General features: G+C 38.6%; 1 protein-coding gene across 1 annotated transcript in view; it reads left to right on the top strand.

Annotated features, from left to right (window-relative positions):
- Positions 1-18,052, top strand: part of DYNC1I1 (dynein cytoplasmic 1 intermediate chain 1) — a 179,026-nt gene that overhangs the window by 4,251 nt on the left and 156,723 nt on the right. The window contains exon 3 of the mRNA XM_026843204.1: positions 2,036-2,126. Within this exon, the coding sequence (XP_026699005.1) occupies positions 2,036-2,126 (91 nt within the window). The remainder of the gene's footprint in view (positions 1-2,035; positions 2,127-18,052) is intronic.

Below are 18,052 nucleotides of genomic sequence, written 5' to 3'. Positions count from 1 at the left end.
GTGTATAAGAGACAGTCCCTCTTCTGTGCTTTCTGCTCCCTTGAATCCTGAATCACTCTCACTATTTTAGCTAATATATTGGCCCCTCTGAAGATATCAAGCCTTGTCATTAAAATCATTGCATCTAAATCTAGGATTTTACCCCTAGATATTCTTGCCTGTAATATTTAGGAAAAACTCAAAATTTGGCAAAATACTGAAACCTTGATTTAGGAAGGCACCTTATACAGATGCTTGGGGGCCTGTGCAAGTAGATTGTGACATTCTGAATTGGGATTTCAATTTATAACTTGCATCAACCAACATTAATTGAGAAAAGTTCATATTTTTATAAATTATGATATAGTGACTGAAGCTTCTAAATACCACTTCTCAGAAGAATTGTCTGACAAGTAATGGTTAGGTTATTTTTAGGTATCATAATACTTTTGTATTAAATGTATTAATTTTAATTAATTAATTGTATTAATTGTAATACTTTTGTTAATTATATAGTGATATTATAAAGTCAGATTTTTAATGTTCTAGCATTTAAAATATTCATTTTTATCTAAGATATATTTCCTTATCATATTATTAACTAAACACATGTATTCATGTTGCAAATCATCAATTCTTAATTATTTTGTGTTTGATACTGTCAAAAGAACATGAAAATCCATGTAAGATGATTTGTTTTAGTTAAACAACAGTATTTTCTCCTCTTTCATTCCCTGTATATACACTCAAAATTAATATACATTAATATAAATAAAGGAGGCTTTAATTCTGTCTTCACATACATGTATGATACCCAGATCCCACTGAATATAAACAGCCATGACATACCTGTAACCTGCCAAAGGGCTGTCACGAAGATGAATTCACTTCTCATGCTGCAGTCATTTCTGTGACAGTCTCTAGTGAGACTCTGCATGAAGTGTTTGACCACATGGAAAATCCAAATCTCTTGACAGGTCTGTCATTATACATTATAGAGCATAACAAAATAGTTTTACTCCGTTAAATCTATAAAAGAAAATGCACATGATATAAACCAAATGGGAAATTTCGCACTTGCAATAAATCCCCTTTTTGTGTTTTATTCAATGTGGCTGCTTTGAAGAATACTTACGTTAACTCTTGACTGGAGCCATCTCTGCATTTTAAGTATTTTTGAGAAACCATTTTAAAAGAAATCAGGATATTTTTACTTTTTTATTTATTGTTTCCTTGCTGAAGAGCTTCAACTCAGGCTGACCTTGAGCTATGAACTTCCTTTCCTGTTTCAGGAAACAAAACTGCCTTTGCATGAAATATGCTTCAAAAGCCCTGGCAAGCCAAAGAAAAAATCATTTATAGAGCTTGGGCAAATAGTATTGAAACCAAGGGAAGCTTTTCCTTGAATGTTGAAATCATGTCCCACCCAAAATGGAAACTTTCTGTGACCTAAATTACTTAAGAAAACACAATCACTGAGAAAACTAATGTCTATTCTCACCATCTTTGGGAAATGATTTTAACTTAGCTGGATTTCCTTATTTAGCTTTCATTTTTGATGTCATTTCCACACTGCAGCCTTAGACCATATCTAATGGACACTGGCTTTTGATTTAAATTCAAAATTTGGAAAGTATGCTTGTACTATTGCCTATTTGACTTTACCAGAAGAGTTCACTCAGTTTTTTTGACAAGACAAGCCCCTGATATTTCTTCATACCTTTAAAATCTTTTGCAAGTCAACTTTACTCAAGAAAACAAGTCCTATTTTATTTCCACAGATATCTCCTCCATTGATTAGCTATAGATTCCCATTGAGCTTTCAGTCCTGTCTAAATTCATATCAGTTTTAACACTTCCAAAAGACTTAAAATTCACTTGACTCTCTTCCTTTTCTTTTTCTTTCCTTCCTTATTTGCTTTCACCATTTCAAACTCTCCTACTCATTCATCCACTATCATTTTGGTCCATTGGTTTTGATTTGTCTGACACTGCTCTTCATCAGTGCAGTCGCTGCATGTGTTAACATGGGATACCTGTTATTTTCATTATTTAGTCCCAACCCCTATGTCTCCCTCTTCGAAATCAGTGAGCACACCCAGTGATGCAGGCAGCCAGGACTCGGGAGATCTGGGACCCATAGGAAGGTAAGACACAGAGTCAGTAGTGTTGAATAAATGTGTTTGGTTTTTTTTTCACTTTGCTCTTACTTCCCCATTTTTACCTTTGCTTCTGTAAATGAGAATGTGTCATACCTAATGTGTACTTTTTTTTAAAGCATTTTCCACTGTATGTTACCATCCAGTAAGACTACTCTCAGATGTGAAGTAAATAAATGCATGCAGCAAGCAGATCTTACGCTATGAGACCTGTACCTCATACCGGAAGCAAGAGTTGAATTTATGTTCTAAAATAGCCCACAGAAAGCTGTCATTCTGTGTGGGTATACACTAAAAACAGGGGAATTGCCCAGTGGTAGAATGCGTTACTCGTGAGTTATCTTTGTTCACATAACCAGTCCCCTTTGAAGTCCTCCCAGGTGTAATGCCAGGCTGCCTCAGGTTCTTGTGTGGCTGCTTGTCACGGTGTGTGGCATTGTGGTGGCAGGGAAGAGCTTGTGCAGAAATGTGCTGAAACAGCCAGGACCAACTGGCAATTCTGCCTTAGAAACTGCAGATATCAGAGAGTTTCATGCAGAATAGGAGGGAAGCACCTCTATTCTTGTTGAAAAGGGGTGGTGGGGTGTGTAAGAATAACCTTTGTTCGTACGGCTGAAATAGGAAATAAAGTGGCAGTCACCAAATAATTCCTAGTCTGGAGTAGAAAAGAAAGGAGGAGGATGCTGGTAAAGGAGCATATGTTCAAGGAAGAAGAGGTCCAAGCAACTACACTGTATATTTTGAGAAACGTGAAACATGAGTCCTAATAGTTCTTTTTGTATCAAACTAATTCAGCATAAAGCCGAGCTGCCAGCTCATCCAAATCTGTGAGCCAAGACTCTGCTAATGGCCTGAAAACAAAGTGGTTGCTCTCCACAGTTAATGGTTGTCAGGAGTAGACACCATGACTTTACAGATAGCAACACCAGTGTCACAGAGCTTCGGGTCACCAAATTTCATATCACACCAGCCTTCTGCTTAGAAAAATCGCACTTCTGTAAGCTGGAAGTATATTGGGTCCCCCTTCAGCTAGATGCAGACACCATCTGTTGTGATGTGCAGGTTGCACAGATGCTGCTGAAATATGTTCAATCCTTCTTCCAGGTCTACCCTCTAGAAGAAATGGAGGTTGTTAAGTAGGAAAACCCTTAGCCTGGAAGATATGGCAGTTCAAAACACAGAAGATAGTGTAATGCTATATCCATAAATATATGTAGTAGGCTTCAGCAAATGAAAGTACAAAGCATTTTTTAGCAAAATATAGCCTGCTGTTCAGGATAAAGTTATTTCCCACAGTCCTACATGCAGCTATGTCTATGCTGGCTGGAGACTTCTGAATTCCTGGTTTTCTTCTGAACCTTCATAACGTATAACTCATTAACTGTTAAGGTAGTGAAATGCCCCTGGAAGAATTTATTTTACTGTGATGTGTGCTAGCACTTTTGACTCTGTCAGCAACAGGCAATGAAAGCACATGACCACATGTCCTTTTAGAGAATAATGGAGTTTGTCGTCTTCTTCAAAGCTTACAACGTACTGTGTTGTGGGCTTTTGTTTTAGATCCATTTTCTGGCTTGTTGTGTCCATGCTATGAATGCAGTGGGAATCTCAAGACCTTTTTCGTAGTCCACCAGTTTGTTTGCTGTCCTCTCTGGTATTGAAAGGGCTGCGTTGTGTGTCGGGAAGGCTGCTTGCAGGTGTTTGCCTGGTTATTTTGCTTCATTTTAGTGTGTCGTTCGATTTTACTCCATGATAGAGAGGGCACTTTTGCTGTATCCCTTGTCATGCCATCGTGCTTATATGATCTTCCCCTTTTCCCCATTTTGCAGCAAATTTGCTGTACAACAGTAGACTGAGCACAGACATTAGAGGAGAGCAGATTAAGTCCAAAGCTATTAATGCCTCTATCTCAGAGACCACAGCTCATCTGTCATTGTGGCTACTAACACTGCTGCAGAAATAGCGAGCTCACACAGTCTGGCAGAAATACAGTCTGATTACTCATTGCTGAAGTTTTCTCTAGAGGAAGATACGGACATTCAAAAAAATAAAAAAAAGCTGTGAAGTCAGATTTTAGTTCACTACAGGAAAGAGGCCCTGTCAAAAGCTTTGAAGAAAGCAAGAGACCTTTGTGTGTTCCCATTACACACTTCTGTGAGTTGTTGGCACTTCTGGTGGTTGTCAGACTTAATCTATTGGTCCCAATATCACCAAGTATATCAGAGGTATGTTTTGATTGGCAAGCACCTGTGATTTCTTACAGAACAGTGAACATAGTTTAGCCAGAAATCCAGGTTTCTGACATCCACTTTTCAGGAAGGACAACTGATAAATTGGAGAGTTTGGATAGTGTTAAGTAGTTGTTATCCTGGAACAGACCTCACACAATCTTACTTCATAAAATGATAACTAACTGGTAACTTGCTCAGCAAGTGTAATAGTTATATGGGGAGCAAAAGGACTCCAGCAGGCAGTGTGTGAGAGCAGCAAAGTGTTTGGCATTGAAGCTGGACAAATATAAAACTAGAAAAGCTTTGTAAAACTTTAATGGTGAGAGAAAGTAATCACTAAAGCAATCTATGTAAAGACTCTATTGGATCTTCTATCACTGGACATTGCTCATTCAGGATAATGTGCCTGCCCAACAGGCAAATAATAGGTCAAACAATAATTCGTTCAGAAAAGTCATACAGCTTTTTTGTGCACAGGAAGAAAAGCTGCATGGTCACAATGGTCCCTTCTGCCATACAATCTATAGACTAGTAGTGCTGCTATCCTGCGGGACCATTGTTCATTATCCCCAACACAATAACTGAAGCAACGTTGTCTTTTCCCTGATGCCATTCAGTTTATTAGGAGAAGGTGTGGGGCGGACTGTGTAATAACACTAAATAATGGAACCATTTCTGTCCTGTGCAGGTCAGGTTTCTATGGGTTTTTTTGCTGCTTGATCTTTGGTACCACATTGCTATTTGTCGTAGCCTTTTCACTAGGGATAACACTAGGTTTCAGGAGTATTCCAGCTTCCCCCTGACCCATGACACCAACTTAAAAATGAGCAGATATTAGATTAATAACAGTGCTAGAAACTACCAACAATTTTCTTTGAATGCTTTAATTTGGACAGGAGAGCCAACTTTTTTTTTTTTTTTTTTTTTTTTCAGTCTTGGGGATCAGTTCTGGGTAGGGAGAGGTGCGTTATACTGTGATTCTGGAATATTTTACCATAACTGTGGGCTTAAGAAATAGGTTTGGTATGTGCCTCTCTTAGTTATCAGGCTGCTCTGAACAATTTTTTAGAGCCCTGTTGTTGCACAGTGAGCAACTTGCCTACCTCCACATTACTTTGCACACCTTGCTTCACTTTTCTGATGGCTGTGTGGCTTGTGCTACACAGATGGGACAGGAAAATTACATCACAGATACCTAACTCTGGATAGATGGGTTAGTGATTCACAAACCTTTCTGTTATGATGTATTCAGACATGATTCATTTTCCACAAGACAATGTTGCAGGATCCCGTGAAGATTCTCCTTGGAATAGAGCATACTTGGGTCTTTCAGGATAAGTATTTTTTCTGTTTGGTATTTTGTAAACATTTTATTAATCCCCAGTGTCCTATTGCTGCTCGTCAGCTTATAGACATACACAACTGGAATGTATATTTGAGTAAATATTGTGAAGAAAGGGGCTGAGGTGAAGGCATTTGCCAAGAGCGTCTGCGCTTAGCATGGTGTAAAACACAGATTTGCCTCTTTGAGGCTATTAATATGGAGCTTCTTCATGATAACTCTATGCATCTCAGCCCTCCCCAGCTGCTTTAGTATGCCAGAGGGGATGCTAGCTATTATAGTAAAACTGTCATGAAACAGTGCCCATGGAGAGACATGTTCTACTACTCAACATACCTTAGACATTCATAAACCTCACCATCTCAGCCGTCAGCCATGAACGGCAGGTTTCTGTCTTCTGAGGAAGTACACAAGGACAAACTTTGTACAGTGTTTCAGAGGCAGGCAATGCAATACCAGGTCTTTTGGGCTGAGCAGCTCTGTGGAAAAGCCCCAGTACCCTGTCATGGTTAGAGCCAGAGCACTAGGGTCCATCTGCGCTTTGCATGTCAGCTCAACTTAAGATAGCAGAAACGTATCTGTGCTGGAAGGATGTGCTCCTGTGCCTGAGTAGCTTCCATGTGCTAATACTAGCCTGCATTGTTATGTATTCTTATATTACCCGCAGGGTGCGTTCACCCTGGTGTATTGCACATTTGGAGGAGTGCCATTTGTAGACTAAGGTGTGATTTATCTGTGTGGCGCATTTTTTTTCTGTGTACTTCACTGCTCCTGTATGTTCCTAGCTAGCTTCTTTACCCTACAATGGTAGGTTTGCCCAGTAGCATCCTATTTACTGTCGAGCTGGGTGGTGTATGTGTGTGTGTGCAGTGAAGTCCCATGCATATAGCACTTCCCTCTGTGCATTTTGGACTGGAACATGAGAATCCCATTAGGCTGCGTATAAGGTTTCCATCTTCCATCTGCTCAGTAAACTGCACCAGGCTTAGCTGTCTTGGATGTGTAAAGGTTAATGGTTGCCTTTCTTTCTGCAACATCTTGATCTGTGCTCTTTTACTTTCTAACTTGTCTATTTTGCTGCCCATATGCTTAAATACCCGAATATTTTGTGGGCTTCTGTAAAGACAAAGATGATAGGAAGTATTCTTCATCTTCTGGTAGCTTCTTTCAGAGGATGGTTACTTCAGTGTGGTGTTTTATCTGCTGTAAAATAATGCAAGGTGGATTATTTTGTACTATTTCTCTCACAGTCCATGGGTTTTGGTGGGTTTGTCTGGCTATGGCTACTTATTCTGTATATTGTTCTTATTTGGATTAGGGCACTACATAATACTTAGTTGAAATGGTTCTTACCTGAATTATGTTGTTGTTCCATTGATACCACAGTTCTGAGATGTGTTTGATGGACTGAAATCGGTTAGCTTCCTTAAGTGTGTGAAGCTTGCTTGCAGTAAAGCAGGGTTAGTCCTTATTTAGATGAAGCTGTAAATATTTAATGAAAATTCCAACGAGAATGAGTTTGAGCATAGCATTAGGAAGCAAAAAAAAAAAAAAAAAAAAATTTCTCAGTGTTTTTGTAGCAGTAATATGCCATTTTTGTAGTAGTAATATGCCATAGAAGTTAGACCACTCTGGAGTCCTGATTGCCTCAACATCACTGCAGTTTTTTATTTCTAGATAAAATATAGTACATCCTAGAAATAGAACAGCTGTCTGTAATGCTGGAGGACTTTACTCTGAGGAGCAGTATCACCTTTGGCTTTGGCTGTTGGCATAATTTTTTGTTTCCTGTGTCAGTCCATCTTGCAGTTACTGTGACCTCTGAATGTGATCCTAATTGTATTCCAGAAAATATAGTAGCAGCGCTCGCATCAGGTTGGATGTCCGTTCCGATAGAGAGTCAAGAGCATGTCTTCTTCTTTCTCATTCTGATTTGAAGTTTGCTGAAAATATTAGTCTGAATTCATGTATGTATTCATCAGATGTGATTCCAAGTGGCTTCCATCTACCATGGCCACTTTGAGCCATTTGGGTATAAAAAGAAATACACTAGGGTATGGTTTTTTCCACTGTCTTGATGTCCACCCTCAGTTTGTATGGGGCGAGTGCTGGGAGAAACAGATGTAATTCTAGTCCTTTTTCTCTTCAGCATATTATTTCCTAATTTTTGAGTAGTTATTAGGTGTTCTGCTTTATAATGCACTATCTAAACACACACATGAGACTTGTGTTAATCCTGTATTGCTTCATGTCTGACTCCCAAACACAACGATTTCTTGATTCTAGGATACAAAATCAAAAGGAAAGAGGTAGCTCTGGAGCATCTGGGCACTGAGTCAGAGCATGTCATTACTGTATTTACTCTTTCACAGTTTTGTATTTCATCTAGCTCACTGCCAGTCAAGTTAAAAAAAAAAAAGCATTTCTAGTTAAGAAGTGTGTTCTTACCACATAATATTTAAAATCACAAAGATTTTGTTTGCTTATCTCTCATGAGAGTATCTAAATGTCACCAAAGTCTTTAGGTTCTGTGCTTTTTAGACTTTTTGCCTGAAAAATCAGACTTTGCAACTCAGCTTTTATTTTCACTGCTTTATTTTTAAACAGCTCCTTACCTAGTGCAGCAATATAACACATTAAGAAGCTGAGGAAAGGGTATCAGAATGACATTCTCCCCTTTAATTATCTGCTTTTCTATTTAATTAAATGGATAAAGAAAGCAAAAGAAAAAGGTGGATCCTGGTCTCTTATTTCATTTATACAGGAAGGTTGTATTATTGTAGTAGATCGTCTTTTACAGTCCATGCAGCATATTTCCTATCTTTAGCTACAGAAAACATCTCTCATAGACATTAACAAAACTGTGTTTCTATAAGATCTGCTAAAACCACTGCTAACATAACTGTATTGCCTAGGGCTTAGCTACTTTTTCATTAAATAAATGCATTTGACAGGTTCTGTGCAACGACACTGTTTCATCATTGCTGCTCAGCTTTGCATTACCAGCATTTCACTGTGTTACTACGTTCACAAATGATAAGGATCCTTCCTCAGTTGCAACCAGTACAAGTGGGCCTGTGTTGTATTGCCTCAGGAGTAGCAGCTGTAATGGTTATTAGTAGCAGATTTATTTTTTTTATGGTGTTTTTTAAGATTGGTTTATATGTACAAAATGGCTTTTAAATGTCTGTTTTAGTGGCGTATGTATTTCATAAATGGGCTGAGCCAAAGGGAAGCACAGAACAATGTAAAGACTCTTAGGGAGCTACAGGAAAGACTGAGTGAAAATAACTACTTTATGGTGACCTTTGCTTGAATGGTGTTTTATTCGAAAAAAGGATTGTAACCCTAGGGACTGTTGTGTAGTGCAGAAATGAGTCTTTTACAGCTCGTTTCTGCACTACAGAGTGCAGAGACTACAGAGAGTCAAGAGAACCATTTGCTTGGTGTCTAGAGGCAAATGGGATAACCTGTGAGATAGTGGCATTGCCACTCTGTTTTGGTGGCTTTGGGCTTGATATGGGATGTTTGCCATTACATGGTAAGGCAAAAATACACTCCCCAGCTGTTAATTTTTTTCCCATATAATTTACCATGGCATCATTGTGCCCTCTTGGCACATGTGTTTTATTTTGTGATTTCCAACAGTGTTAGAGACCAAATTGTCCTTAAGCTCTCTTGACCTGAATCATGCTCGCATCGTGAAGGAGTGACAGTGTCAGCCTCCTCCCCTTGCCCAGGGGGACCCTGGCTGCCTCAGCTATCTTCGCCCTAGAAGATCTGCGGCTTTTTAAAGCGATGCTGCAAGTCTCTAATGCTTCCCAATCCCAGCCCATTTACAGGACAGTAACAGGGCTGGCTGGTTCTCCTTCCACAAGCATGGGCTACTCAGTATGAGTAGCTGCACTGATTTGCTTGCACACATCAAGGCTTGACCCTGCATAGGTTGGTACAAGGCTGGACAAAGGCAGGTTGCTTGCAGTCTTTTCCCTCCTTTTGTCCCTGCGCAAGAACTACAGTCGCTCTCCCTTATATTCAGTGTATTTAGCTCTAGATATCTGTAGCCTCTCCCTGCCATTTATTTTTTTTTAGCCTATAAACATAAGCAGACACCTTAGGGACTGATACTTGGCAGTTGCTTTCAAGTGTCTGTATATCTGACCTAGAAAGTAGGGAGTGTTTTTCAGTGCGTGCCAGTTACAAAGTCAGAACGGTCCATATTAATTAGAATCATCTGCAATCCTTTTAGCATGTGAGCCTCTGGCATCATTAAGGATTTTCATGCTTTCATTCCTAAAGGATGGATAGAGTTCAGTCCTCCAGATCTTTGATTATTTTTCTCATTAGCAAGCATCTCCATGCTATAAATTAAAGAAGGAAAGATTGCCATTCCCAGGGTGCTTCATAAAATGCCTTGGAAACCTGAGCCCCAGCTGCATCCAGAAGAAAATAATACTAATGTATAAAGCCCCACTTAACCATTTAGGTTATCAGCCCAGCTGTAGTTACTTCTCTGTAGTTATTTCCAGGCATATCATGCATATATTTAGTGAGACAATCAGATGATTTTAGGGACTAAAACACTAATCCTCTTAAAACAAGTACTTGCTAAGGCCAGCTCAGCTTAAAAAGTTTTCTTGCACAGAATTTCATCGTTATTTAATTAAACTGTGTGAGATCACCTCCTATGTTAAACTATTTAATATAGTTAAACTTGTACAGTTTGTGAATGTAGATGTTTTCTCCTTCGCTAGCCTATTAACAAGCCTCTTAGAAAATCCCCATTCACAATTTTATGTTTAATCTGGAAAAATAAAAAGAGTTTCTGAATAGCTATTTCAGTAACATTTTTTTAGGAATTTTCTTCAAATCTGTAGAATGGGAATTGCTGCCACTGGAAAGATATTGGTAAATCTCTGGATCTTTTTTTAATTTTTTTTCCCAAGGAGTTTTGAAACAGTCTAAGCATCCCATATTAAATTTTTAATAAGCAGGACATTGTGGTTTTCCATTTAAAACTGAGTTTTATTCAGGGATTTTAGTTGCACTTATTTAATAATTCAGAACCAGAATATAATTACTGAGCCAGTCTATTAAAATTCAGATAGTTGGGTCATGAAAACTTTTAACATGTTGACCGTTGATGTGAACAATTTTTGGTAACTCCTACAGTGAGTTTTCGCTTCAACCTAGTGGTAGCAAAAATCTCATCCTATTCTTGGATATGATTTTGCTGTTTCTATAACAAAATAAATTGTATAAAGGAACAAAACCACCATCTCTTCTTTCAGCTAGTAGTTACTTGATTTTAGCACTAGAGTAATAATGAAAATTTGCTGAAATTTTTACCTTCTTCAGCTGAATAGTATCAGACCTAAAAATTGTAGGTTCTGGTCTTCATGTTACTTCTTTGACTTCTCTGAAAGGCTATGAATTGTTTTTCCTAGATTTACTAATGAATGTGACTTTGTCTTTTATGAGATTGTATCCAAAGCCCCTTGAAGTTTATGAGAAAACATCCCTTATATTCGTATCCATGGATCAGTGTCCTAACGTGAGAACTGCGGTTCCTTTAAAGCATCTGCAGGACCTGATAACATATAAAATTTCTCCTGCCAAGTTCTTTCTTTACATTTGTGATCACTTGAGTTCTGTTTTGTCGTATAAACTTACTCTTGGTGTAAAAAACAAGATGAAAATACTGTTCTAAAAAAGAATTTTAAGGGTTTGCTACAAGAACAAAAGAACTTGTACCTTCCCCCTCCTGAATGTGTTTTTTATTACTGCACTTTCAAAATGACCGTTCATGCTATGAAGCACTTACAGTAAATCTGTATCAGATCGTAGGCTCAGCAGAAGCTTCTGTTTGACCTTCTGTCCTCACAGATCCAGCGCGCTGCTCACAGTGACACTCCTGGTAAACCAACATAAATTTGCAGACTAAGATTTCTGTAGCTGTAACATATAAATTGTGAGAATGACAAGGTTCATTACATTGCCAGGAGATTATAATGTAGACTTAAATCAAAGGACAGACTTTAAATATTTCCAATAAATTCAGCAGATTGGATTAATTTAACTGTTGATTTAATTAGTGGAATTCTGTGAAATGGGAATCGACAAGGTGTTGATCTTGTGATATGTCCTTACAATCAAAGGCATGCCAGAATTGTACGTTCTGATTTAAAAATCAAGTGGATTTTTAGTATTATTAAATACATTACACAGCATAGCCTTGATTTTAAAAGAATTTTGAAATATACATGTTTTTTAAATATTATTTGTCTGTGATTTTTTATAAATATACCTTAAAAAAAAAAAAAAAAAGAAAAAAAGATCATTTTAAACTCATGCCCTTCTGAGAAAGGCTTTTATGGTTGCCAGGAAGCTGAAAGATAGAACTCTGCTCTCAGGGATGTCATAGTTGCTCTTTTTATTGGTGAAGACTGGAAGTCAGAGGTGTCAGCCTGCTTGGAAGTGTAAATGCAAACCCAAGCATCTGGCTGTGCTCCAAGAGTGGTGCCAAACTCCTTGTTCGCTGAATGTAATATGGCATTTTATTTTATGATTAGCAGCCCAGCTTCAAACACAGGAATGTGCAGCAAAGTCAGAGCATACTGCTCTACAAATGTAAGTGAGCGTCTTCTTGTGAGGCACAAATCCTCCCTAACTGCTGATAGCCATCTTGCTTATAATGTGCTTCAGAAAACAAGTAGCACAAGGAAGGTATTTTCTTGTTGCCAATCCTTTCAAAGTCGAACAGATCTGCAAAACAGAGCACAGATGGCAGCAGAATAGTGGCTTAAATGCAAAGCATCAATTGAAGCAAGTGGTACTTTTGCATCTCTGAGTAGTAGCTTTGAATCTTCTTTTCTTGGTATATCTTGTTGTAGAGACACACTAAATATACAGCAAATATCAGAAAGTGAAGATTGTAGTGGAGGAAATTAAGATTATAAAAATCTATAATGAAAGGAATAAAACCAAACAGCTTATCTATACACATATGTATTTTTAAACATCTGCAGTAATTTCTCAGCAACAGTTTCTTAGATCAGATTTTCTAATTAATCAACAGCAAAGTAGGAGCTTTGGAGAAACCTGCACACAAAGTAGGTAAAACTAAAATTTTATAGCTAAATAATTATGCAGCCTTCAATTAATTCTGTCAATATACACACACACACACAAAAAAAAGTTTAGATGCACAATAGATTACATATTGACATTTCAAATAATACTGGATTGTAATTTGGTGACAGTGCTTGGTATTGTATTTGAAAAAATGCATTTAAACACGTTTTAAGCATTGTATTTTACTGGTGATTTTAAAATAGATCTCATATCTCACAGTTGTTGCATCCAGTATTTTCAAGACTATATGAGTTGGGTGGAACCTGTTTTTCAGTATATCATCCATCTTAATGTGAGAAATTCTGAATCTTTTGGAAATTATAATCCAAGCCTGTATTTTAAGCATGGGGCTCTTCCTTGCATCAAACTCAAAACCAAGAATCCTGCTATTCTTTGCAGTCTTGGGCTTTTTGATTCACTCTTTTTTTCTACCTCACTTCTTTTACTAGTTGCATTTGAAGTTATCAGAAAAGAAAACAAGAAGCAGATTGAAGCTGGTAGGCTTTCAGGTAGCTCTTCTGTCAATGCAGATAGGCCCTTGACTCTTCATCTGGTGCTATCAGGAAGATGAAAAGGAGAGCACAGGATCACACAGCCAAGAGTGACTGAGGTGGGACGGCATTCCTCCTGCTCAGAGCGGGGTGAACTAGAGCAGCTTGCTCAGACTCTGTCCAGTCGGGTTTTGAGTCTCTGAAAGGATGGGGACTCCGCAAGGTCCCTGGTCAAGCTGTTCCAGTGTTTGACTACCCTCACAGTAAAGATGTGTCTTATGTTTAAGTGAAATTTCCTTTTCTCAGTTTGTATCCATTGCCTCTTGTCCTGTCACTGGGCACCACCAAGAAGATGGCTCCATCTTCATTACTCACCTCCCAAGTCACCTATCCATGTTAGTTGGCCTGTCCCCCCCCCCAGATTCTTTGTGGACAACCACCTCTAAAACCTCTGCAGAGTTGGGAGTCAAAGTTGTGTGCTTGGAACTGCTGCACGGAGCAATTCCCTGTCTTTCTGTTCATATGCACAAGACCCATGGTGACACATTTCACTGCTGGAGTGCTTCATTTAGGTGTCTGAAGATAGTATAAATGCCCACTGCAGTGTCAAGAACCCCTACTACCACAGATGAGTAAAATGAGACTAATCACATTCACATCATTTTAGAAGCATTACTGTGGTAAGCAAAGGTGCTTTGAGACTTCATAGGCGGAGGATGACTGCATGTGCTGTGCGTGAGGCCCTCCTTCATTTCTGGTCTCTCTGTTTCAGTTTAGTAATAATCTATGCTCTGCTTAATGGGATTGGCCTTTGATCTCTGAAAACCTAAGCGCAGCTTAATCTGTGGAGTCATGGCACAGTCCTTCACTGTATTTTAGGGTTAGGAGGGCATAGCTATTTCCCACACAAAGGGTCATTTTAGGACGTTGTTATTGCTGCAAGGGAAGATGCTGGGTTTGGAACCTGTCAGGTCTGATGATGTTTCATTAGGGACACATGGATATCTCAGTGCAGCAGATACCTCGGGACTCAGTCTGTGAAACACACTGTCAGTGCAGTTTTCTTCTGGTCCGGAAAGTACAACAGCCCTTGGTGACAGGACATGCCAGAATATGGTGTTTTCTTTCCTGCAGTTCTGCTTGAAGGTGTGATTTGCAATGCTGCAAAGAGATTTCTACCCTGCAAGAGGCCCCTTGGGAAAGCGAGGTTTGCTGTTATTTCTGTGAGTAGCCTCTTTCAAAAGCATGGATTTTCAGTCCTGGTTGCTCTTGACCTGGGAAGGGAGGAGAAAAGAAGTCATGCAGAACACACGTTCTGCAGCATCAGCAACATATAAGGGAGGACTTGATTGTAGCTTCAGGGAAGCAGAGTCAGAACTAAACTGACAGCATACTGCACACCAGTTGAATGAAAAGTGTTGGATTGGGTGCTTACCAGAGCCAAGCTGTACTGTAATCTGTCCATGATTCCAGATATTAAATACAATTTTATGATTGTGATTTAATAAATATATGCATTGGCACCTGTGCCTTATGTGTTTCATATACTATCACTGAGGCCAGACCCAAAGTTGTTTTAATCAGCTGAGAAGTTCTCATGGATTCCAGATGGTTTTAGATGACAGACTCCATGCTTCATTAATACATTCTAAGGTTGGGGACTTTCCAAAAGAGTTCAAATATTTTATTTTCAGTTTATTTATTTTAGTCTTTTCCACATTTTTAATCTTAATAATTGATATTATGCAATCAGAATAAAATTTTCTGGAATTAAGGTTCCACAGGGCTTCATAACAGATGGCAGAGTGCCTGGTTTTCCATGGTAATAATAATACAGAAAGGGGAATGCTTCTGTTCAAGTTCCTTTCACCTCATACCTTACATTTTGCAATGGTCTCAGTCCTCTTAAAACTGTGTTCTGAGTATCTCCATAATGCTTTGGACATGAATTTGGAATAAAAAAAATGTAACAAGTTGCTTTACCATACGATTCTTTAATAAACGTATGACATCTGGGTCTCTTCCTCCTGTTGATTTCTTTCTGCAGGTTATTCCCTTACTGACTGGGAAAAAAAAGAATATGCATTGTATCAAAATTATCTGGTACTTTTTCAGTACTGGGAACTGAAATGACACCAACATTAATACTGTCCTAAATTCAAGGAAAAAAATAGATTATTGAGATCATAATACAGAGCAAATAGAGAATACTAAAAATACGCCTATCTAAAGGAAGAGAGTGAAAGCAGATCAGTTTAAAGAGAGGTAATAATACTTGTACCTTGTCTAGTTAGTGCAAGGTCTGAAAGACCTCATTCCCTTCATCCTGCTTTAGAGCAATCTATTATTTGATAATAGTTACAGCATTTTATCCTACAGTCAGCCAAGGGCAGCCATGCACTGAATGTCTAAAAGGAAGATTGATAGCAGGGCTATTGTTTGTTACTATGTGGGAGACTGATAGAGTAACCAGCTCTGAAACAATGTTGGGTATTTCAGATTAAAATAGTGTCTGTGCTGTCAGGGTGGTGGGAACAGGCTGATCTGACTTAGTCCTGACTAGGCTGCTCATGCTAGGTGAGTTTTCAGGGACCCTTCCCATGCTGTGTGCACTTACAGGAGGAGGCTCAGCTCAGATGTTTTCCAGATTTGTGGAAAGACTGGAATGTGCAAGGGAGCACTACTTTTCCCTACTAGGTCTAGTGCTCAAGTCCCTTTTCTGCATTAAAATGTTAAGGTAAAATGTTTTATAGCTCTTCTATAGACTTGTGCCAAAATCCACTGAATCTGTTTAGGGGGACTTTCACCAGCTTGTGCTCTCTGAAAGGCTCCAGAGTGGGAGCATCTCTGCCTGACTCCTGATCTGCTGGTCAAGCAGTTCTCCTAGGCCATGCATTTGTCTTCACGGACTGTAATGTTACTTCCTCTGTCCCTGTCTTTGGGTGACTAGAAGTCTCTAAGCTAATTTCAGTTTTTATTTATGAAAAAGAGGAACAGCCCTAATCCTTTTCTTCTTGAAGAAATCTCCAGAGAAAGGACTCATACACTAGATTTGAAAAAGATTGGCACCACTTTTTCTCTGAGATCCAATGGCATTTCACAATCCCCACTGAGAACCGTCCACAGGAGAACAAGCATAATTGTGATGCTCATCGAAATGATCAAGAAATGTCATATGCTATGTCTGCTCATCACAAACAGATTAGTTTTAATTTCCTAGTCTGGATGACAGCACAGGCTATTCAATATCATTTTTGGGTTGCTAATCCTCATAGTATCTATTTATTTATTTTTTTCAATGTTATTGCTATGGAAACTGGCTAAATTGCAGGTCCAGATTTCATCTCTATTGTTCACTCACTTTCATTTTGATCTGCAGACATTCTTCAGGTTCCAGGAAGAGGCAAAGGAAAAATTGCTATTGTTCCTTGAAACATATAGTCACTCCCTGAGCTCTCCAGTCTCCACTATGTGAGTGTAGCCACTCACATTCTGTGTCTTTTAGGGCAAGAACTGAAACCTGAAGATCTGCTACCTGCAGCCTTGTTTTCTGCAATAACATTGCTCAGCCAAGCTTGAGAGGACAACACAACAAATTGCTTATCTATTTTTCCAGCCTTTGCAAGTATAACATAGTGTTGCAGAGAGAACAATTACCATTTGAAGCACAAATCTGGGGAATGTTTTGCAGATGCACTAAAACTGTTGAAAAGGGGTGTAATCAGGAGTCAAGGAGAATTGCTATTAAAAGTACGTATCAGTGTTAAGAATGGTGAAGTCTTTATGTCAGAATCCAGATAATGAAGTACTTAAGGGAAGAACATGTCTCCACTACATGTATTGTCTGCATGTAACAAATGATGTCCTGAATTGTAGGTGTTGCTCTTCTCATATTTTGGGGATTTGAGTGCTGTCTTGAGTGTGTGAGAGCTCTAAATTTATTTTGTTTAGGTAGATGTGCCCTCTATTATAACCTGGTCTGGATTCTTAGAGGTGGAATGTAGGGGCTGTACCTCTTTAGAGACCTGTTGGAACCTCTTGTTTTAATCAGATGATAATAGAGTTATTTCTGCTGGAATAGTCTTTATCCCTTGAGAAATTTTATAGTTTATATATTTGAAAGTGGAGGGGGGTGGGGGATGAAATGAGTTATGTATATTTTCTTTTAAGTGTTTGGAAAACCTGGATATGCATGTGTAAGTAGCCCCTAGGCAGCTATAAGATTAGAAACTGGCATTTACATAACAAGTCCTAATATATGCTACTGATTTGGGTGACATTACAAGAGTAATTTTCACACAGATAGCATTTTTAATGGAATATCTATAATGCATTAGTCACTGATGCCTTTGCCTTCCATCAGGCATTCAAATCCTTATGTCCACTTTCCACTATACTTGAGCTACAGCCAAGTTATAAGGAAAAAAATCTGTCTTTATTACTGTATTGTTTTGTCTCTGACCCTTTTGTAATACAGTTTTATTTTGGAGAAGTCTTCCTGTATCACTGTACAGTGTTTCATGCCAATACACATCACAATGTATCATAAGAAGTCAAGGGGAGTAAGTGCCTTACACTGCATGGGAAAGCACCTTCACATTACAATTCTTCATTCTTTTTTGTGCGTACAGGGTGTTGAGACTGATTCTCTTTCACTGTGACATGGCAAAGTGCAGCACATGCCCTTGTCTGTCTCTCCAGAGAGTGAGTTAACAT

Source organism: Athene cunicularia (assembly GCF_003259725.1).
Source record: "Athene cunicularia isolate RWA chromosome 2 unlocalized genomic scaffold, athCun1 chr2_part1, whole genome shotgun sequence".
In the NCBI taxonomy this organism is placed as follows: domain Eukaryota; kingdom Metazoa; phylum Chordata; class Aves; order Strigiformes; family Strigidae; genus Athene; species Athene cunicularia.
This window is presented reverse-complemented; position numbering and strand designations above follow the sequence as displayed.